The following is a 23,728-nucleotide window of genomic DNA, read 5'->3' as shown; positions in this document are numbered from 1 at the left end:
TTTCAACCTGTCTTTTCTTGACTGCTTATGGGGGGCCTAGTCTGATTGCTGTCAATATCTTATATATCCCCCCCCCCCCCCCCCCTTTTTTTTTTTACCTGGTGGTTGCCCATCACGTTGACAGTTCTGATTTCCTTTTAGTGTCATGTCTCAGTAAGGATGCTGTTGACGAGTGAGGCACATCTCCAAGAGGTTCTAGCAAATCTCTTTCACAAATATGTTGGTTCCTAACATTCACTTATGACAGAAGTTCAAAATTTTGAAATACTTGTTTGGTTTGTCAGATTGGATTCTGATGTTTCATCCCATAAGCAGCTTAAAGAAGAGGCAGAAGCAACAATGCAACAACTGATTATGTTGGCTCAGCATACTTCAGTAAGTATACTCTAATGCCAACTGAAGGGTCTCTGCTTTCCTTGCTCCTCATTATTGCTTTGGTAATTGAATGGTTGCTCTATGATCTTCTTCTTCCTTCTTTGTTTCCAAATGTGGAACTTGTTGAATAGGAGAAATTAAAAAATTATCTTGTTAGCCTGTGGTCTTGTCCTACATCTGTGCTACATGCTACAAATGAAAGTTTTACTTTTATTTTATTAAGAGGATGCTCAATTAATTTTCAAATGAAATAAGGAATATCTTAATTCACTTAAATTTTAAATCAGTTTTCTTTCTCATATGTAATTGTTCTTTGCTGGCAGATGCTAAAGTTCTTTCTGCAGATCTGATCTTTGCTCACAGCTTGGAAGGGTCTCTTAAAATGGTGCTAATTAAAGAGTTAATATGATCCTCACCCAAGGATTTGTAGTGTCCTCGAGCTCTGAATTGAACATGTGGGGCTCACTGTTGGAGATCCAGATTATTAATCTAATAGTTCCAACTTCTTAACAAAGAAAAAAGAAAATAAAACAAAAATTTAATGGGCCTAACAGTGACGATCCTTGCTCCCTAGACTCCTAAATGTGGCAGCGATCCTAACTCTGTGTGAGATCTTTATTTAAATGGTTTGATCTTTGTTTTAATTTCCTCTCCTCTCCTCATTTTAGTGGTGGGGGATTATTAGAAACCAAATTTCGGCCAGATTCACACCCATTTGCAAAATCAGAACATAAGATTTAGATGGTTGTAGGGGAATGAGAACATCCTTGTTCTACGGTTAATCCTCCACGTTCTTTCCTTTGCATGGCTATTTCTTTGTTGTTGTATTGGCTGGGCCCATTACATGCATATAAACCCTTAATGAGGGCTCTTTTGTGATATGTGTGCACGTGTGGGGCCGTGTGTTCACTTTCTCCTCCTCTCTTCATTTTAGTGGTGTGGGAATCCCCACAATCTTTCCTTTGCATGTCTATTTCTTTGATGCTGTATTGACCCAGGCCCATCACATGCATATAAACCCTTTACAAGGGCGGTTTTGTGATGTGTGTGCGCATGCGTGCGTGTGCCACCACGATCTTTCTTTTGCATGTCTATTTCTTTGATGTTGTATTGGCCCAGGCCCATCACATCCACATAAACCCTTTATGAGGGCTGTTTTGCAGGGGTGTTCACTTTACCAGATTTACACCCATTTGTAAAATTAAAACATGAGATATTGATGGTTGTAGGGGAATGAGAGCATTCTTGCTCTTTCCTTTGCACAGCTATTTCTTTGATGTATCGACTTAGGCCCATTACATGCATACAAACCCTTTCTGAGGGCTGTTTTGCGATATGTGCACGAGTGTTCGGGGGTGGGTGTGTTCACTTTCTCCTCTCCTCATTTTAGCGGTATGGTATTATTATAAATCAATTTTGACCAGATTTACACCCATTTGCAAAATCAAAACATAAGATTTTGATGGTTGTGGTGGAAGGAGAGCATCCTTATTCTACGACTGTTAATCCCTCGTCAGTTTCCCTTGCATTACTATTTCTTTGGTGCCGTATCTTTGGTTTCCTTGCTGAAAAAAAATTCTTTGCATTGGAAAAAAATCCCAAACATATCAAATTGCTCGTTTATTTTGTACGCTCATTCTTTCTAGTCCCTTTCTTTTTAAAGAAACAAGAGGTACTTGATTCGTAAAAAATGTATAAGGATATATTGATGTGGTTAAGGTTATGTATCAGGGAGTGGTAACAGATGTGAGGACCGCAGGTCCATAAGTGGAGAGACAAGTGAATTCTCAACCTATGATTGATGTCGGCCGATATTATCAATATAGCATAGTAGTGATACAACACTGGGCTGTAGTTGGGAAACTTCCTAGTATTGGTTGATATATCACAATGTATTGCTATATATCATAATGTATCACAATGTATTACTATGTATCGCAACGTCTCACAAATAATGTATCACAATGTGTTGATGATACCTTAATTGCATCAATCCCCTTTACAAAAATATTGGAAAAATCGCCAAAAATCCCAAAAAATCTGTCTTGTGGGATTTTTGAATTTGGAAAAATTGGGAAAATCCGAAATTTCCTCAATTTCACCCATTTAACTTGCAATTAGAGGTTGAAAAAAATCACATTAGAGTGCTTTGAGGCTGATCTACAAATTGACGGAACTTTTTAAAAAAAATATTCTTAATTAAAACAGTTGAAAATTAATTAAAAATAATTTTATTTGAAAACAATTAGATTGACTAGATGTTTTGCAGGCCTAATATTTTGTATTTATGAGTGTATACTGATCTTAACATCAGCCACACTTGTTTATTTATTACCAAAAGTTATTTTTATTTTTATTTTTAAATTATGAAAAACTAATTAAAAAATATTTTTTAAAATAAATGCGCCATATATTGTAGAACATATCTAGTGTTAGTATTTAGTACATTGAATGTGCTGATAAGTGATACGAATTATAGAAATATTAGTGATTTCTTTATTTATTATTTTATATGAATTGCTTTTTAATACAGTTGCATCACTTCTATTTTATAGCACATAGCTTAGTACCCTATACAAAGAAAACTTATTGTGTGTACTTGATTTTTGTAATCTTTTGAGTTCTGAGGGTGTAAGGATGTCTTTTTTAACATCCTCAAAATTTCATTGAAAAATTCGATCAATTACCCAATGTTTCCCAAAAACAACGGTACATTCGATATTTCCCATGTGATACATGATATGCTTCTGTATCTCGAGGTGCGATACATTTGTCGATACTGATATTGAAAACATCATTCCCAACTACCATGGCATGTACCGGGGATTGGCATTGAGTCCATACCTTTTAGCATTGGTTATGGACGAGTTGGCGAGGTATTTGCAGTAAGAGATCTCATGGTGTATGTTGTTTGCGTCATAGTTTTGATTGATGTGACGAAGGAGGGTGTAAACACAACTAGATTTATGGAGGGATGCTTGAGAATCTGAGTGATTTAAAATTAGTTGGATTAAAACAGAATACATGGAGTGCAATTTTAGTAATAATAGTGAAAACAAGGAATTAATTAACATTGTTGACTAAGAAGTTTCCCAAAATGGCCACTTTCAATACCTTAGGTCAATAATTCATGAGAGTGGAGAGATTGAGAAGGATGTTACCCATATAATTCAAGCCGTGTGGAAGAAAGGGAGATGTGCCTTTGGAATATTATGCGATTGTTGTGTACCACTCAAACTGAAAGGGAAATTTTATAGGATAGCTATAAGACCAACCATGCTTTATGGGATAATATATTGGAAGCTAAAGAAAAACATGTGTCAAGGACCATTGACCATTGATCTGTCTGGCGCTACGACGGATGAACATTGGCCCAAAAGTCTCCAGGACAAAACAATCCTAATATTTCAATTTCTTGTATGCCAATAGATGTTGAAGATAAATAGAACAACTCACTGATAAAAATAAAATAGGTACACCAACTGTGAAATGGCCCAAGAATGGTTGTTATTATCTTCCACATTCAAAGGCCAATGATTGGTGGTTTCAATCTTTGTATTTGGGAAATTTTGGGCATGGTCCATCCACGATGGGTCCCAACAGACCAATGGTCTGGATCAATTGTTGTGTGCAAGTCATTGTGTCAAGGACATTATTCTTCCTGTATGAAATGATGAGTTAATTTTATTTATTTATTTTTTTTTTTAAACTTTTTCCCTTTGGATTTTTTATTTTTCTGAGTTATTTATATCTTTATTTATTTTACGCAATTGATTAGGTGTCTCATATTGTTAAAAGTAAAATGAATGGTGTTTATTTTTACTCAAGTTAATTTTCCTTATAATTTCTATTTTTTAAAGTCAAATTCATGGAGAGCTTGTTGATTTGTTTGGATAATTTATTAACGATGGCCAACATTATTACTAGTATGATCTGTGGATGCATTAAGTTTGTAGTATGATTTATGTCTATCGTTCAATATCAGCATATTGATTTTATAGTCATGAGAACTTATTTAGGCATTATGCTTTTGGCCTTTTGCAGAGAAAAACTAACACATTTTCCATTTATAGGAATTGTACCATGAGTTAAATACATTGGACAGATTTGATCAAGATTATCGGCGTAAGCTTCAGGAAGAAGAGTCTTTAAATGTCAACCATAGAGGTTAAACACTTCCACATTGTTCTCAAACTATACATTTCTTATGTGACAAAATGTGTGTTTGTCATCATTCATCATTCTCAACATATTCCTCAATTATCATTTCTAGTGGTTGCACTGAATCAATGATTTGAATGACTATGTGCAAATAGATTAATTAATACTGATTGCATTTACTAGAAATCATGTTGTTAGGTCTATTGAGAATTGAATAATCGACAACAACATAAGAAGAAAATTCTATTACATAGCACATTATCTTTTGGAGCTTTTTTATTCAACGAAATGTATTTTTTCATATCGAAATGCTGCTATCTACCATGTTTGGAAGCAAAATCTCATTTTCTGTTTTATACTTATACATGAGGACCTTTTTGAGTAATGGGCAAAATCTGGCCATGGTCCATTGGTGTTGCAAATATCAAGGAATGTTCTGACTTGTGCACATCAATTTCTATCTCATTCTCCCATGTTCATTTCTAGGTTAATTCTCAAGCAGACACCCTGGTGAAAGAAGGGGTCAATAAGACCTCTTTTAAGTACAATCATTCACTCAGAGAAAGGGCTTTGATTTTTCTTTTTGTACTTTGTTTCCCAAGCAGGATTAGTTGTTGCCAGTTGTTATGCCATATGTGGGATGTTTGCTTTCCCTTGCTTCTTTGTATCATCTTCTTTTTCTTATAATAAAATATTTAGTTATTCATAAAAAGAAACCCAGGTGTCTATTCCTTTGTGTCCATACAAGCCCACACAAATTTGGATTTTCAACACATGGCTCGTAGGATATCATCACAAAATAATATTGTGGGATTAGTTCTTAGTTGCTGGATCCTTTGATGCAGAAAAATTAACGGCTTGCTCTAAAAGTTCGAACTGATAGAGTATGGCGAATCAATTCATTTATCTCATAGCCCAAGCCCCACATCTCATGGGTTAGGACCTTGGCCAAACCCCCTTCATGGGCCCCACTTTACATGGGTTCCACTTCACACGAGCCACCTGCTTCACACAGATGGGGCCCGCCTCACATGGGCCGCCCACCCCAAGTGTACCCCTACATCCCTCGGGCCACCCCACTCGAGCCCGAGTGAAAATGCCCCTGCATTAATCATCCCTGGTTAAGAGTATCAAACACGAGACATCCCACTCTGATACCGCTTTGATAGAGGACAATTAACTACTTGCTCTAAAAGCTTGAACTGATAGAGCATGATGAATCAATCCCTTTATCTCATAACCCAAGCCCTATATGTCATGGGTTAGGACCTCAGCCAAACCTCTCTCTTGGACCTTACTTCATATGGGTTTCGCATTACATGAGTCACCAACGTCACACGGATGGGGCCGGCCTCATACGAGCCACCCACCTCACACGAGCCACCCACCCCGAGTGTGCCCCCGCATCCCACAGGCCACCCCACTTGAACCTTGTATGAAAATGTCACTGCATTACCTTCTTACCAGGTGTTTCTCTTACTTTGAATCACACTTTGGGCTTGTGCTAGCACTTGCTCTTCCTCTCTTGGCCTTATATGCTTGAGAACATTTTGAAATAAACACTTCCTTGCACCCACACCTGAATTTGTGCCACTTAATGCTTTGTGCGACTAGAATTAGTGCAAGAATCTATGGTTTTCCTTTCATCATCCTTTTTCTTTTTTCCTTTTGACTAAATGAGAATTTAAGGAAGTCCTATGGTTCTTTGTAGTTGGTCACATCAATATTTTAGGATGTTTAATTTATGTCATTTCAAAGGCTTTGGTTATAAAACCTTCGAGTGGTTACTCAATATTATTACTTTTTTTTTTTTATATATTTTATATTTTTTTATTTATTTCAAGCAAGTGCAGATGTGCTGAATTTTCTCCTTGGATATTTCTCATAACACCTGCCACTGCCAAAAAGGTTTTGTGTGTTGCATGTATGTCTCCAAGTGTTAGACATGCAAATTTCGAAGCATAATATTTCCTTCCATTTTGTTGGCGTCTCCCTTCTTTAACAGGGTGCAACATGCAAACACTCTCAAGCACATGTTTGTTTACTTTTGCTGTTGTCTGAGTGGCTACTTAGAACGACATTGGAGATTCCTAATATTTATTAAATCACTAGATTATTAAAATTGGAATTGCATAAAAGAACAGTTCTAAGGGGTCGTTTGGCACGGGGGTTTGAGGGGATTGGTATGTTTGGCACCATAAAGTAACTGGGGGTTTCAAATCCCCTCAAAGAGGAGGTTTGAAATCCAAGGTGAAAGCTTGGATTACATCTAAAATCCTTCCAAGAGTTGCATGTGTAACATGTGTGTCACTAGACTCTTAATCTATTGGGCACATGGCCTACTGACAAGGTGTTTTGTATCCGTTATGATACGCCCGTAAAGGCCGATACATAGAGCTGGGCATTCTTGACCCGATCCGGTGGATCCGCCCCGATCAGACCCGATCAGAACCGAATTGACAGCCTAAATCGGTGCGGATTGAGTAGGATCAATCAGATCCGATCGTCTTTCGGATCGATGCCGGATCGTGGTCCATCCGAACAGACCCGACCCGAAACCCGAACCGAATGGATCCGACCCGAACCGATCCTACCCAATTCGGAACGGGTACTTCCTGTATATAACTTTTAAGTTTTTTACCTTCGTACTTTTACCGCTCTTTCTTTCTGCTCTTTCTTTCTTACCCTACCCATCGAATGAATTTTTACCATCTTTCTTTCTGACCCTACTCGTTAACAATCCTCTCTTCTTCTAACCCTAGAGCAATAAGTCCTGCTATCCCTCGATCCTCTCTTCTTCTAACCCCACGGCAACAAGTTCGGTCGTCCCTAATTCGAAGAAGACAGGTACGCTTTCTTTTCTTTTCTTTTCGTTTCCCCTAAGTTCATAACCGAATGATTCCATCCACGATGGGTCCCAACAGACCAATGGTCTGGATCAATTGTTGTGTGCAAGTCATTGTGTCAAGGACATTATTCTTCCTGTATGAAATGATGAGTTAATTTTTTATTTTTTTATTTTTTTATTTTTAAACTTTTTCCCTTTGGATTTTTTATTTTTCTGATTTATTTATATCTTTATTTATTTTACGCAATTGATTAGGTGTCTCATATTGTTAAAAGTAAAATGAATGGTGTTTATTTTTACTCAAGTTAATTTTCCTTATAATTTCTATTTTTTAAAGTCAAATTCATGGAGAGCTTGTTGATTTGTTTGGATAATTTATTAACGATGGCCAACATTATTACTAGTATGATCTGTGGATGCATTAAGTTTGTAGTATGATTTATGTCTATCGTTCAATATCAGCATATTGATTTTATAGTCATGAGAACTTATTTAGGCATTATGCTTTTGGCCTTTTGCAGAGAAAAACTAACACATTTTCCATTTATAGGAATTGTACCATGAGTTAAATACATTGGACAGATTTGATCAAGATTATCGGCGTAAGCTTCAGGAAGAAGAGTCTTTAAATGTCAACCATAGAGGTTAAACACTTCCACATTGTTCTCAAACTATACATTTCTTATGTGACAAAATGTGTGTTTGTCATCATTCATCATTCTCAACATATTCCTCAATTATCATTTCTAGTGGTTGCACTGAATCAATGATTTGAATGACTATGTGCAAATAGATTAATTAATACTGATTGCATTTACTAGAAATCATGTTGTTAGGTCTATTGAGAATTGAATAATCGACAACAACATAAGAAGAAAATTCTATTACATAGCACATTATCTTTTGGAGCTTTTTTATTCAACGAAATGTATTTTTTCATATCGAAATGCTGCTATCTACCATGTTTGGAAGCAAAATCTCATTTTCTGTTTTATACTTATACATGAGGACCTTTTTGAGTAATGGGCAAAATCTGGCCATGGTCCATTGGTGTTGCAAATATCAAGGAATGTTCTGACTTGTGCACATCAATTTCTATCTCATTCTCCCATGTTCATTTCTAGGTTAATTCTCAAGCAGACACCCTGGTGAAAGAAGGGGTCAATAAGACCTCTTTTAAGTACAATCATTCACTCAGAGAAAGGGCTTTGATTTTTCTTTTTGTACTTTGTTTCCCAAGCAGGATTAGTTGTTGCCAGTTGTTATGCCATATGTGGGATGTTTGCTTTCCCTTGCTTCTTTGTATCATCTTCTTTTTCTTATAATAAAATATTTAGTTATTCATAAAAAGAAACCCAGGTGTCTATTCCTTTGTGTCCATACAAGCCCACACAAATTTGGATTTTCAACACATGGCTCGTAGGATATCATCACAAAATAATATTGTGGGATTAGTTCTTAGTTGCTGGATCCTTTGATGCAGAAAAATTAACGGCTTGCTCTAAAAGTTCGAACTGATAGAGTATGGCGAATCAATTCATTTATCTCATAGCCCAAGCCCCACATCTCATGGGTTAGGACCTTGGCCAAACCCCCTTCATGGGCCCCACTTTACATGGGTTCCACTTCACACGAGCCACCTGCTTCACACAGATGGGGCCCGCCTCACATGGGCCGCCCACCCCAAGTGTACCCCTACATCCCTCGGGCCACCCCACTCGAGCTCGGTGTGAAAATGCCCCTGTATTAATCACCCTTGGTGAGGAGTCTCAAACACGAGACCTCCCGCTCTGATACCACTTTGATATAGGACAATTAACCGCTTGCTCTAAAAGCTCGAACTGATAGAGCATGACGAATCAATCCCTTTATCTCATAGCCTAGGCTCCACATCTCATGAGTTAGGACCTCGGTCGAACCCCCCTTGTGTGCCCCACTTCACATGGGTTCCGCTACACGAGCCACCCGCTTGGCATGGATGGGGCTTGCCTCACACGAGCCACCCGCCTCACACAGGCCACCAACCCTGAGTGTGCCCCTGCATCCCACAGGCCACCCCACTCGAGCCCGATGTGAAAATGCCCCTGCATTATCCTTCTTACCAGGTGTTTCTCTTACTTTGAATCACACTTTGGGCTTGTGCTAGCACTTGCTCTTCCTCTCTTGGCCTTATATGCTTGAGAACATTTTGAAATAAACACTTCCTTGCACCCACACCTGAATTTGTGCCACTTAATGCTTTGTGCGACTAGAATTAGTGCAAGAATCTATGGTTTTCCTTTCATCATCCTTTTTCTTTTTTCCTTTTGACTAAATGAGAATTTAAGGAAGTCCTATGGTTCTTTGTAGTTGGTCACATCAATATTTTAGGATGTTTAATTTATGTCATTTCAAAGGCTTTGGTTATAAAACCTTCGAGTGGTTACTCAATATTATTACTTTTTTTTTTATATTTTATATTTTTTTATTTATTTCAAGCAAGTGCAGATGTGCTGAATTTTCTCCTTGGATATTTCTCATAACACCTGCCACTGCCAAAAAGGTTTTGTGTGTTGCATGTATGTCTCCAAGTGTTAGACATGCAAAATTCGAAGCATAATATTTCCTTCCATTTTGTTGGCGTCTCCCTTCTTTAACAGGGTGCAACATGCAAACACTCTCAAGCACATGTTTGTTTACTTTTGCTGTTGTCTGAGTGGCTACTTAGAACGACATTGGAGATTCCTAATATTTATTAAATCACTAGATTATTAAAATTGGAATTGCATAAAAGAACAGTTCTAAGGGGTCGTTTGGCACGGGGGTTTGAGGGGATTGGTATGTTTGGCACCATAAAGTAACTGGGGGTTTCAAATCCCCTCAAAGAGGAGGTTTGAAATCCAAGGTGAAAGCTTGGATTACATCTAAAATCCTTCCAAGAGTTGCATGTGTAACATGTGTGTCACTAGACTCTTAATCTATTGGGCACATGGCCTACTGACAAGGTGTTTTGTATCCGTTATGATACGCCCGTAAAGGCCGATACATAGAGCTGGGCATTCTTGACCCGATCCGGTGGATCCGACCCGATCAGACCCGATCAGAACCGAATCGACAGCCTAAATCGGTGCGGATTGAGTAGGATCAATCAGATCCGATCGTCTTTCGGATCGATGCCGGATCGTGGTCCATCCGAACAGACCCGACCCGAAACCCGAACCGAATGGATCCGACCCGAACCGATCCTACCCGATTCGGAACGGGTACTTCCTGTATATAACTTTTAAGTTTTTTACCTTCGTACTTTTACCGCTCTTTCTTTCCGCTCTTTCTTTCTTACCCTACCCATCGAATGAATTTTTACCATCTTTCTTTCTGACCCTACTCGTTAACAATCCTCTCTTCTTCTAACCCTAGAGCAATAAGTCCTGCTATCCCTCGATCCTCTCTTCTTCTAACCCCACGGCAACAAGTTCGGTCGTCCCTGATTCGAAGAAGACAGGTACGCTTTCTTTTCTTTTCTTTTTTTTTTCCTTTTCCCTAAGTCCATAACCAAATGGTTCCAAATCCTAACCTAAGTCAGATAATCAGATCTACTAGATTGGAAGTTAGAACCATCACGGGGTTCATCTGGTGTAGAAATCAACCCTATCTGCTCCTCAGGTGGGCCACACATGAGAACAATGTGTAGCCATTGATGAATAGAAAAATGTAAATGTGGTCCACCTGATGATTGGATATGGAATTTTTACTTATAAGGTGATCATCATGTTGGTGCCAACCTATTGGATGGTTTGGATGTTGAAAATACATGAAGGGTTGAAAGTTATCTACTAGTTGTACCGTAAGTTACGGTCCAACCCGCTGGACTTAAGACCTGCATATGTGATTATTAGAATTCAGAAATCGGATTGCGTACGGAGTTACACCTGTATACGTTTTTCGTACTGAGTAAACTCAGTTGGGCCCACTGTGAATGTATGTGGTTTATCCACACCGTCCATCAATTTTTCCTGCTAATTTTAAGGGTTGATCCCAAATTTGAAGTAAATCCAAAGCTCAAGTGGACCATACCACAAGAAACAGTGTGAAATGATGATTTCCACCGTTGAAACCTTCTGAAGGCCCACAGTAATGTTTATTTGTCATCCAACACGTTGGTAAGATTAAAAAATCACGGATAAAGAGAAACCACAAACATCAGCTTGATCCAAAATTTCCGTGGCCTCCAAGAAATTTTCAATGGTAGAGGTTCAATCACACTGTTTCCTGTGGTGTGGTCCACTTGAGATTTTTATATGCTTCCTTTTTGGGCTAAAGTCCTAAAATTATCTGTTAATATGGATGAACGGAGTGGATAAAATACATTAATAACGGTGGACCCCACAGAGCTTACTCAGTACGCAATCCGCTTCCATTCCAACGTAGCTAATCCGCGTCCCTCACCGCCTCACGCCAGCTGCGCTGACACGCTGTACGTGTCGTGCGAAGACGACCGCGCACGCGCCTCGAGTTCTGAGTTGTACGAACGGCTCAAATGAGATCAAAGGTACATGGCCCCACCATGATGTATGTATTGTATCCACGCCGTCCATCCATTTGGAGAGATCATTTTAGGGCAAAATCTAAAGAATGAGTTAAATCCAAAGTTCCAGTGGACCCAGCAAAGAAAACAGCGGGGCAGTGACGCCCACCATTAAAAACTTCAAGAAGTCGTAAGCGTGTTAGATCAACCTGATATTTGTGTTTTCCCTTCTTTCATGCCCTTTTTAACTCCTGAACAGGTTGGATTTCAAATAAGCATTATGGTGGGCCGTAGGATAGTTTCAACGGTGGGAATCACTCTCCCCATTGTTTTCTGTGGTGGGGTCCACTACAAATTTTTATCTACTTTATTCCATGGTTCATATTCTAAAATAATATCTCAAAATGGATGGACGGTGTGGATACAACACATACATCATAGTGGGCCCACATAACTTGGTGACGTCACTCCAGTAGCTTAATCCACCGCTGGCCGTTCGTACAACTCGGAGCTCGAGGAGCGTTAGTGCTCGTTTTCGAGCGACACGTGCCTAGAGCTACTTATAGCTGGTGTCAGGTAAGCTATATGTTTTTTTTTTTTCTTTTCTTTTCTTTTGTCAGCTTGTCATACGTGATTGATAAAACTGTACTTGAAATTAAAATTTCTTTGGAAAGCCAACTTGAAACTTCTTTGAGAAGCCATGAGACGTGCTATCTGGTGTGAGCTTGTGTGAGGGCTGTTTTGAATTTTTTGGTTCATCCACACCGTCCATCAGTTTTTCCATATCATTTTAAGGGTTGATACTAAATTTTAAGTAAATCACATCGTAGGAAACAATGAGAATAGTGATTTTCGTACCATTGAAAAAATGAAGGACTCGAACCTTTCCCAATCCAATCCGACCCAGTTTTCCTAACCGGGTTGAACACGGATCGGTTCTAAGTTAGCAGAATTCGGGTCTGTTCGACTCCGATGATCCAGATCCGGTACCGGTTCTGATCGAGTTCGGGTCGCACCCTACAAATTTCGAATCAAGTCGAGTTGGACCGAATCCGATCCGACTCGGTCCGATGCCCAGCTCTACCGATACATATAGGTAACGGCCATGACCGTTACGCGATACGGGAGTGAAAATGGGCAGTTAGTTTTTTGAGACTGTATCAGCCGTTACGGTGGCCGTAGAGGCTGTTACAGGACATAATGGTCGAAAAACGGTCACCTTTTTTTTTTTTTTTCTATTTAAATTCAAATTTCTCCTCTTTTTCACTTTTCTCATTCCAAAACTCTCCTATATCATTTTATAACAAATTTCGACCACTCTTATTATAGCTTTTAAGATTAAAATTGTGGATTGAAGTGATTTGAGTGGATAGAATCTCTTAGGGCCTTTTTTTCAAAAAATTGAAAAAGCAGTATTTATGCATTTTTCTGATTTCTAGTTTTAATGCTTTATTGTGATGTGTAAACATTAGAGACATAATCATATTAAACAATTCACTAGATAGCCCGATACAACACTCTTACCAAAGAGTGGACCGTTACACTACCATAAACATGTTCAAAACAAAAAATGAATACATATTTGAAATATTTACATTATTCTTGATTTTCTTAATAATTTTTCAGAATTTTTCGGGCATTTTTTTTTACCGTTATGGGGGGTCATAACGGCCGTTACGCCCCCATATCGGTAATGGTGTGACCGTTACAGCCACCGTTACCGGTACGGAATACCTTGCCCACTGATGATATCCCAAAAGAATTAGATTAACAATTGCGTCACTATAATTACTTTAATATGATGATCTACGCTGCCTGAACATTATAAATGTAAATCAACGGTTGAAAATCGTTTGTTAGTCACTTAGATGTGATCTTGTGCTTGTGCCCATCCGAGACTTGGAATTTCATCATTTTCAAGCAAAGTATATATTTCGATGGGCATATTACAACCATTGTGTCAAACATTACATATGTACACTAATTAGAGATATTAAAGTTGATCTAGTGATTAAATTCAAACCCCTGTAAATATACTATGCATAGCTACTGTTGGATTACAGGGGATTCTGAATCCAGGGTGCCAAACACAATAGGAGGATTTCAAATCTAGGAGGTTTCCAATCCAGGGGGTTCCAAATCCACGCTCCCAAACTGGCCCTAATGCATCACAACAATTTTGCTACTTAAAAGTCGGTAAGACTAATATTTGCCTATGTTGTGTTGGGTGCCCTACTACCTACAAAAACTAATCTCCTGAAAATGGACGGACCTAAAACGAATGCCCTTCCATTGCAAACTTTAAGTAAACTACTACATTGAAAGAACGGTACACAAAAGGTGTGTGGAGATTGCGGCAATGGTCTTTGGGTGCCTTACCTAGCATGATATCAACTTCTTCTTTGGCCATAGAGGTAAATGATAAATAGAAACCTTAAGATCTGTAACTGAATCCAATATTTTGTCTCTTATATTTGCTTACCATGATGGATCAATGCTTCTTTTGAATACTCAAGAATGACAGTAAAGGAATGCCATTGACTACTAGCTTAGCTTATAAAGATTTTTGTTTTTTAAGGTGATACAATTTTCTTAAAGGAAACAAGGGTGAAGGTGAGGAGTAAACGCCCTGCAAATTACAGCGAAGCAGATCAAAAGGAATCAAAAGAATCAAAGGGACAGTTTCAAAATGGCTTAAGAGTCATATCTCAGCAATCATATCCAATTTAGCCTTCCTAAACACCTCATCAGGACTATGTTGATAATTACGATATCATTTATTATTGCTCTCGGCCCAAATTGATTACAAACCCAGAATAAGAGTTTCCACAAGATCCTCAAGACCAACTCCACCCATGCTACTCCAAGAAGAAAGGAGCAACCAAAGATGACATCACCCAACAACACTGGAATACATCAAAGAACCTCTCCAATGCAACACTAGCAAAGATGCAAGGCATAAAGAATTGATCTACTAACTTGGCATCCCGAAGTCATATGCCACAAACATTTGTAATCATCATGTCTTCTAGAGTAATCCTTCCACCAAATGACAAAATCTTGTTCTCATTCAATTCTCTCTACGACCTTCTCTGACAAATTCTTAGCAGGCTTACCAATGGCGGGAAGCCCAAATGAGAAGTAATGTTGTGTGCCTTAGAGATGAAGAGCCTTGAAAGTCTCAACTTCCACGATTCAACTAGCTTACCTTATAAAGATAATATTAAAATCTTCAACCCCTCCAAGAGTTCTTTGCTCCGCTTCATCGGAATCTTTCTCCCTAATGGGACAAAAGAGAAACTTGTAGGCCGCTTGTTGTCATGTAGCAATCCATGAAAACCTTTCACCACACTTTAATTGTCCCATTTTGTATGAAGTGAATAATGTACCTCAAATTTTCACGGGGAATCTTCGCTCGAAGAACTACGTACTTTGGCAGGGATATCATGATATCTTTTGAGTCTATAAAAAGGATCATGGCTTATTGTCAAACTTTCCCTATCATTCGCCTTCTTATTTACAATATTCATTTGACAATGGCTTGTGACTTGCATTCTCTAATTACACACATGCCATTCATGCAGGGAATTCTCGCTGCATATGGTTTGTTGAAACTTTCTTTTGGTTTAAGTTTTTGTCTATACTTTGCTGACATATTTAGTATAATATCATGTTTAACAAGAACTTTTCCTTTTGCTTGCAGGAGAGGGTCTCATGATGTTACGTAGTGAGTTAAAACGCCAAAGAAAGATTGTAAGGAGCTTGAGAAAGAAATCTCTTTGGTCTAAAAATTTGGAAGAGGTCTGTGATTACGATAACTTGTTATCTATTGCTTCCGGGATGCATCAAAAGGGAATGCATTCACACACACACATATGGAGAGAGGGAGGGAGAGCCACTCATCGGTGGATCACACAATAGGAAACAATGTAAAATATCAACAAAAACCGAAAAATTCAAGTTGCAGAGATCTGAGCTTTCCATGAGGTGGGTCAAATTGTTTAGATCTTCTAGCCTAAAAATTAAGTGTTTCTCTCATGTGGGTCACAGTGTACAAAATAAATGGATGACTAGAGAAGATCATTTCAGCCATCCGTTTGTTTTGCATGTGGTCCAGCTGAGGAGGAAAATGGCCTGATTTTTTGTTGAGAAGTTGTAAACAGTGTGGTCATCTGATGGAAAGCTTGGATCTCTCACATATGTGCGATATTGTAATGCGAGCTTGCTTGTGGATGGGCAGGGCTCCATAAGTCTGTAGGCCTAGCAAACATCTGCTATGTAGTATTCCATGTTTGCGTCTAATGAAGCTCTGAAAATCTTAGTGACTTGAACTCATTGTAGGTCATGGAGAAACTTGTCGACATTGTTACCTTTCTACATCAAGAGATTGCGGAGATCTTTGGCAGTAAAAGTACTCAGAGAGGTGGATTAACATTCCCATTGCATTGTCTTTTCTCATTTTCAGATCCTTCTTTGCAATGCTCATTTAACTGATTTAGCAAATTTGTAATTCTTTTGTCTGAGGCAGTCTATCAAAAAACCTGCAGATTTGCTAATGTCTGCATGTGCACTAGCCTGCTCATGTACATGTGGATGCAATTTCAATGGGGCACATGCTTATGAGATATGAGCCTTCCCTGAGATGGACCATGCCTCTAAGATCATCAGGTCCAAAAATCAGGCTATTGACTGCTTGGGTAACCTAGAGTGTATGAAATTAATGGAAGACCTAACTTGTTGTCTTCCTAGCCATCCATTTGTTTGTATATTGCTTCCCAGCTTTTGAGTGAACAGGGCTGATTTTTGGGCCAAATGATCCAGCACTATGGCCCATGTCATGGAAAGGTTGGCTCATGTAAACGTCTGCCATATTGGCACATTCAGCTTTCAGAGGATTGCTGTCGTTGCATGCACCAATGACTTGGGATATGGAAACATGTATCAATATTGTTATGATGTTGTACACACCGGGAAATGTATTGTTGTCTTAGGGAAACATTAGGAAAAAAGGTGGAATTTTTAGTGAACTTCAGGAGATCTTAAAATGCTTATGTTACTCGCTTAGGACTCGGAATATTGCCAAAAACAACTATACATGATAGGTTTCCATTTTATAGAGGCCTAAACCATGTGTTGCTAGAGAAAAGCAATGCAATTATATCCAAAGTGAGTTCATATCATTCATATATCATGTATGCAAATGCAAGTAATAAAACACACGCAATACATAAAAAAACATAATGAATTTATGAAATGCCCTACTTGCAATCTCAATTTAAGGGGTAAAAATGGTGAAAATTAGGATTTCCCAATTTCCTTCGTTTTCTTCCACAACATTTGGTATTTTCGCCTCAAATCCATGTTAATGCACGATAATCTCTGATCACATCTGTAAATAAATTATATTTTTCTCACCTTGAAGTTTCTGCCTGTTTCTGCCATCGAGTTGCAATTTTTCTATTCCAAATCCGAGATTTGATTTCAAACGATTCAAGGAAAGTGGTCAAAATAGTCCTGGAAAGTGATCTGCCAAAATTTTTTAAAAAAGAAAAGGTTTACTTTCTTATTCTCCAACTTTTCAATTTTTCTCGAATTTTGCGGTACTTATGGAAGTTGTATCGATGTCAACCATACTTGATACTCTGCATTTATAGTGAAGGAATGTGGCCGATATCTAGTGATATTTTGTGTATTGCTAGATATTGGTGATATTATCAATAATATCATTCATACAATGTTGGATGGATCAAATTGATCATTGGACCATTTTTGCATAAACAATCTCGAGTGTCCATATTTAAGGCCATTGATCAAATGGTTAATATTTGTTAGATCAGTGTGGTGTTTGCATGTTAGCCTGCGAAATGTGCTTTGGACTTGCCTAGATCAATGGATTAGGTTATAACTTCTAGTGCTCTGGGAGTACTAGAGCATTTCTCTAAGATGATTACTCTAGGTATATAGATGTGTTATAAACTGTGTATAATGTGGATATTTATGAGTAACAATCACCTACTGCTAATTACATGTACTTTTGACATGCATTTTAGCTCAAGGTTTTAAATATCGTTTTCACACACTAGGGGAAGTGGCACGTGCAATGCACGTGGAGAGAGGAAGGGAGAGATTTTTGGAGGGAAAAAACCAGAGGGAAATGATGCGGACATGATACAATGCTATCTGCACGTAAAAAATAGGTAAAATCCAAGCTACTTGTTTACATGGATAAATCCAAATTGTTAGTTTATAAGCATACAAATTTTCAAAATTCCACAAATACCCTTATCTATCTAGAAAATCTCATTTAATGTCCCCATAAAATCTCTAAGGCCACAACTCTCCTAAGACTAATTGCATGGGAAAAAATGTTCGTTCACTCCTTGCATTATATATAGTAGAGATGATATCATCACCTTCTAGAAGGGGAAACTATTGTGTGATACATTGGGAAATATAACACATTGCATGACGTTTCGCAGTTTGAGTGAAACTCTAGGAAAATGGTGGAATTTTCAGGGAAACTTCAGGAGATGTTAAAAGACACAAGATTAGAAAATTCAAATCATTACAAAAGAAAGAAAGAAAGAAAGAAAGAAAGCACTATGCATAACTTTTATCCATTGTTTAAGGGAAAATAAATGGTAAAACCAGAAAAATTCAGATTTCCCCAATTTCTTCCATTTCACTTTGGAAATCCAATTACTTGCTTGAAATCCATTTCAATGCATCCAAGTCATGCATTGAAGTGGTTTCAAAACATTTTGTTATGAGCTTGTTGAATAGAACAAATTCAAACCAAAAAAGATGCATTGTTCTCACCTTTGGCTTGGAATCCCTCTCTGATGATGATTTCTCCACTAAATCCATGTTTTGATGCGGAACAACTCAATTGGAGTCAATAATCATATATCAAAAGTATAAATCTTTATGTACTTAATATAGACTGACATTACAAGGTAGTCTACACTAGGAATAAAGAACCATAATTTCCAATCAGCAAAAATAGTGATTTGGATTGCAAGTGACCCATAATCACGTATTGTGGGATTTGTAATGGAAAGTGGAGGGGGTTTGGCAATTTCAGTACAATTGGTTAAAACACAACTACAAAGGGAATCCCGAAAATTTTTAATCTATGGTTATTTTTGCAAGTTTTGATTGAATCAGTGCAATTCTATGACTAGAGGTGTACTGATACAATACTATATTGTCAATATCATGAACATTGGCAAATATCAATGATATATTATAAAATATGTATTCCAGTTATATGCTTTTTTGAAACTAGTATTCTAGTCATATATTGTATCACACTTGTGGAGAAACTAATATGTTAGCCTCTATCATCAATATTTAAAACACAAATCTAGCTCATGTGCTATCATGGTATTCAATAATGGTAATGGTGGCCATAACAGCTAACCTTATGGCTATTATGGTAAGGGCTGTAACGGTTGAAATTTTTTGTTCAAGGAAGAAAATGTATCAGCCCCGTATCGGCTATCACGCCCCAAACTCGGAAATCGGGCTCACAGAATTCCCGATTGCCGAATCTAGCGCCGACGGCCTCCATAGTACCCCATTCTCGGCTCCCAGCACCCATATGCTAGATTTCGATCCTGGGATCCTACAAGGAGGATTTTCAGTTTATATATATATATATATATATATGTAATGGAGCATAACCACAAGCATAACCATGTCACAAAATAACATCACCACACATCCACTACAATAAATCATTTGAGTACAATGCAGAAAGGGAAATACAAGAATAATGAAAACTTCAAAAGAATTGACTGCACGCTCCTGTCACAGCACAACTATGTCCTTGCGTCACTTGCACGCAACGGTCGCGCATAAGCTTATAGAAAGCTTAGAGGGTGGTGTAAGTGTATGTGTAAGGTATATACTAAGTACGTAATATCGGAGTAATGCGGAAACATGCTGGTAAGTCCATGAATGCTATCAGCCGTACCAAGGCTATGCGATGAAAGGCCTACATGGCCAAATGTCATGTGCGAGATGCAACTCAAGCATACTAATCATCGTCTAAATCCACATATCAATATTGCTCATCTCTGAAATATCACCGGGGTCTAGTGCGCTCCACATGGACTGCCCCTCTCCTAGGCGCGCATCTAAATGAGTGTAAGAGACCTCACTACCCGCCTGGCCAGTAGTCAGCTAATATCTACCCGACTCGTCAGTAGTGGACTTATTTCTGAGCTGGTCAAACTCAGCCTAGCTTTACCTCGGGCGGATAAGGCCACACCCCTTTCCAACCGACCACGATATAATGCGAGATGCGGCTTACTGGTATTCGGCAATCGGGCACTCATGTATCCACTCGGTCTCGACGTTGGAGTAACCAATATTTTCGGTATCCAATCTGACCATCCACGATATGTCTGTGGAGGCCACAGCCCTGATATCACTAGGGTGTATAGTGGTCATATCACACAAATGCAAGATGCATGAGTTATACTATCCAGTCATGCACCAATCCTGCGCGTACCGCCCGCTCATGTGGGGCAACTCCGTCTCTCAGGGAGTCCCATAAACAATCAGCCTAATGGCATGTGCTATGATCGATCATTTCTCATAACAGACATACAAATGATGAGTATGGGCATGTATTATGATGTAATACTAAACATGTTCTACTAGACTAAGTACGCTAGCATGCTATCAAACATAGGAGGCAACAATCGGCCTGAACGCCTGGTGGGGTCCATGGAAGGACGACGGATCTAGTTCATATATCACGGTAGGGTTCAATAGTGGATATACAAAATCTGATACCACATATTCTTCCATCTATGACAAGGGGTGAATCATACAACAAATGGGCTTCCTCACCCACCCTATCATATAGCTGGCTGGGCTTCCAATGGGGCCCGACAAGCACAAGGTGGGCTAGCATCAATGGGGGCCCAACATTTTGGGGTTAGCCCAATATGAATAGATGGGTCATACTAATACCAATGGGGGTCCAATGATTTGGGATAGCCCAGCAAGGAAGATGGGGAGTGGGCTTTCAATGGGCCCTAGGAAGGTTTACAATAGTGGACCTTTAACCACCATTGCTCCTAAGGTGTGGTCTACTTGGGATTAGAATCCATCTCATAATGGGGCCCATGGCCCTGTACTATCTGGAAAACGGATGGCCAACGTACTTTATAGTACATACACTATGGTGGGCCTCATGAAACACCCCATGGCCTAGGAAAAATGGGTGGATAGTGTGTGTAACACATACATCATAGTGGGCTTGCATAAGACAGCCCATGGTCCTTATAATGGATGGACAGTGTGTATATAACACATATATCATGGTGGATCTCACAAGATAATGGGGTCCACAGCCCTAAAGGACTGGTAAAATGGATGGGCGCTGCGTATACAACACATACATAATGGTGTTGGGGGCCCCACACGATATCAATGGGCCCCACAACGATGGGTAACAAAACATATCGCCTGGTGGCTGCCTACTGGACGGCCCCCTGATCGATGGCCCGACTGAAATACATACTCCTGGTGGGCCTCACACCTCAGCAATTGGGCCCCGCTATGGACAACAGGGTCATACAACACATACGTGAGGTGGATTTCAGCCCAGTTGCTGTTGGACGCTGGTCCAGCAGCAGGTGAGTCTGCTGATTGTTGAGGTCAGCCCCAACGACTATAGAGGTGGGATTCCTACATCATGGTGGGCCCTGCTTGGGTGCGGACCACCCAGGAGATGGGCCGACCTCAATTCCCCATGAAATCAGGTGGGCCGAGCGGCCAACTAGATACAACAAGGTGGGCCAGCGGTCAGCCACCCCCTGCTGCTGTGACTGTCCAAAATCCGGGCCCATGCCCTGAAATGATCTGAAAACTGGGTGGACGGTGTGGTTGTGGACCACATATAGCAAGGTGGGGTCCACGTCAGTGTGGCCCACCAGCTCTGAATCAAATAGATATTTGTGTTTTGCCTTCACGCCAGGGCCTGCTACTGGACAGCAGGCCGTCCAGCAGCACCTGGCCCATCTGGCTCAGGCCCTAAATGATCTGGAAAGCTGGATGGACGGTCTGGATGTAACCCATAGATACAACAAGGTGGGGTTCCGCGTCCCTGTACAGGACGACATGCATAGAACACTGACATCATGGTGGGGTCCCACTGTCCAGCGTACTGGACGGTGCAGGATAAAACATATACATCAGGTGGAGCCACGTGGGTGGCCCACCAGCTGGGAGACCCAGCTGCTATAGAGGTTCCTACCATTCAAGCATGCTGGACGCTCTGGACAGTCTAGATATGATACATAGATCATGGTGGGGTCCACCTGAGTGGCCCACTAGAGTTGGATCAAGCTGATATCTGTAATTTCACTTCATCCAGGTTTGTCCGAGAACGGACAACGTGGATAGGTGGGATCCACATGGGCGGGCCACCCTACGAACCAAGCTGATATTTGTGTTTTCCCTTCATCTAGGCCTGTTTAAAAACAGGCAGCAAGGCGGCTGCAATGTGGGCCTCAATTTGCTCCACTTGGTTGGACAGCGTGGATAAAATCCATGTATTGACAAGGTGAGCCATCAATAGGGAAAGAGAGAGATAGGGAGAGAGAAAATCGAGTGGTGAAGGGAGCTCCGCCACTATGAGCTCCTTTTACAAGATACAAAGCACACATTAAATGGGTCCCATCACATGTGGACCCTCAAATCATAAAAATCAACGGTGGAAATCCCTTTCCCACCCACAAGATCAAGGTCTAGATGACCTTCTTACAATAGGAAAATAAGCATCATGATGGGGTCCATGGAGAATGGCCCCATTATGGGATGAACATATGGGCCATCGGCCACACCTAAGGTCCAAAGTGAGATCCATACCATCAATCGGTAGGCCCCACTTGGCCCATCATCAAAATCACAAATCTAGTCCTATAAACACCCACTGATTCCACTTCTTCTTGGTTCTTTGGAATGCTAAGCTCCTTGGCTTCTTGTTTGATGGAGGATGATGAAGGTTGAAGGGTTGGGATGGGAGATTTGGGGTAGGAAGTGGGCCATACACTTGGGTTCTTTCTCTTTTCTGTCCTTAGTCTTTTTCTCTCTTGGTTGCTAGGAAAAATGATAGAGAATGGAATGAGTGAAAGACGGGAGATGTAAGGAGAGAGGTATGGGTGTGTAAGAAGAATGACATGAGAGGTATGAGTTGTGTTGACTTTTGGGTGAGAGAGGGATGGGTGCCATGCCTTGTTGGTAAGAGAGGGATGGGGTAGGTATGGGTTGCACTTGACTTGTACTTGATTGATTGATGTGATAGATTGGGTAGAGATTCTCTCGGGATTTACAATGCGCAGCGTTTTCCTCAAGATAAACGCGGGCCCACTACTCCTAGCCTAGGTATCACATTGGTGCGTGAGACGTGGTGTTGGAACCGTGGCTACGGCGCGGTCGCTAGGGCATAGGTTTCGAGTTGAGTCAACTCAGATCTTTAGGATGCAACTTAAGGTTGCGTGCAAATACCGTCTAAAGGTCGCGGGTTGCCGAAATTCGATCGGGAGGATCGCGAGAGTCTAAGGAACAGTACGGTTTAGGATATGGGCCTTACATCGGCCCATTGTTTCGGGCCATTTTTTTCTAAATTGGGTGTTGTGAGCCGGTATCACGTAATGGGAACCACGATTACCATTACGTAACAATGTTTTTGTATATTGTGAGTTCTATATGTGTGTGGGACATCCATTCCATGCGTAAGGTGGGTCCAACATGAAGATCTTTGGTGTAAATTTCAGGCTGGTGGACTTATTGGGTGGGCCACATGTACGTTTGTGGTTTGT

General features: G+C 39.9%; 1 protein-coding gene across 1 annotated transcript in view; it reads left to right on the top strand.

Annotated features, from left to right (window-relative positions):
* Positions 1-23,728, top strand: part of LOC131237287 (protein PSK SIMULATOR 2-like) — a 58,963-nt gene that overhangs the window by 5,022 nt on the left and 30,213 nt on the right. The window contains exons 4-7 of the mRNA XM_058234984.1: positions 285-375; positions 4,449-4,542; positions 15,592-15,689; positions 16,230-16,311. Coding sequence (XP_058090967.1) covers positions 285-375; positions 4,449-4,542; positions 15,592-15,689; positions 16,230-16,311 — 365 coding nt within the window. The remainder of the gene's footprint in view (positions 1-284; positions 376-4,448; positions 4,543-15,591; positions 15,690-16,229; positions 16,312-23,728) is intronic.

Source organism: Magnolia sinica, chromosome 2 (assembly GCF_029962835.1).
Source record: "Magnolia sinica isolate HGM2019 chromosome 2, MsV1, whole genome shotgun sequence".
Taxonomy (NCBI): Eukaryota; Viridiplantae; Streptophyta; class Magnoliopsida; order Magnoliales; family Magnoliaceae; genus Magnolia; species Magnolia sinica.
This window is presented reverse-complemented; position numbering and strand designations above follow the sequence as displayed.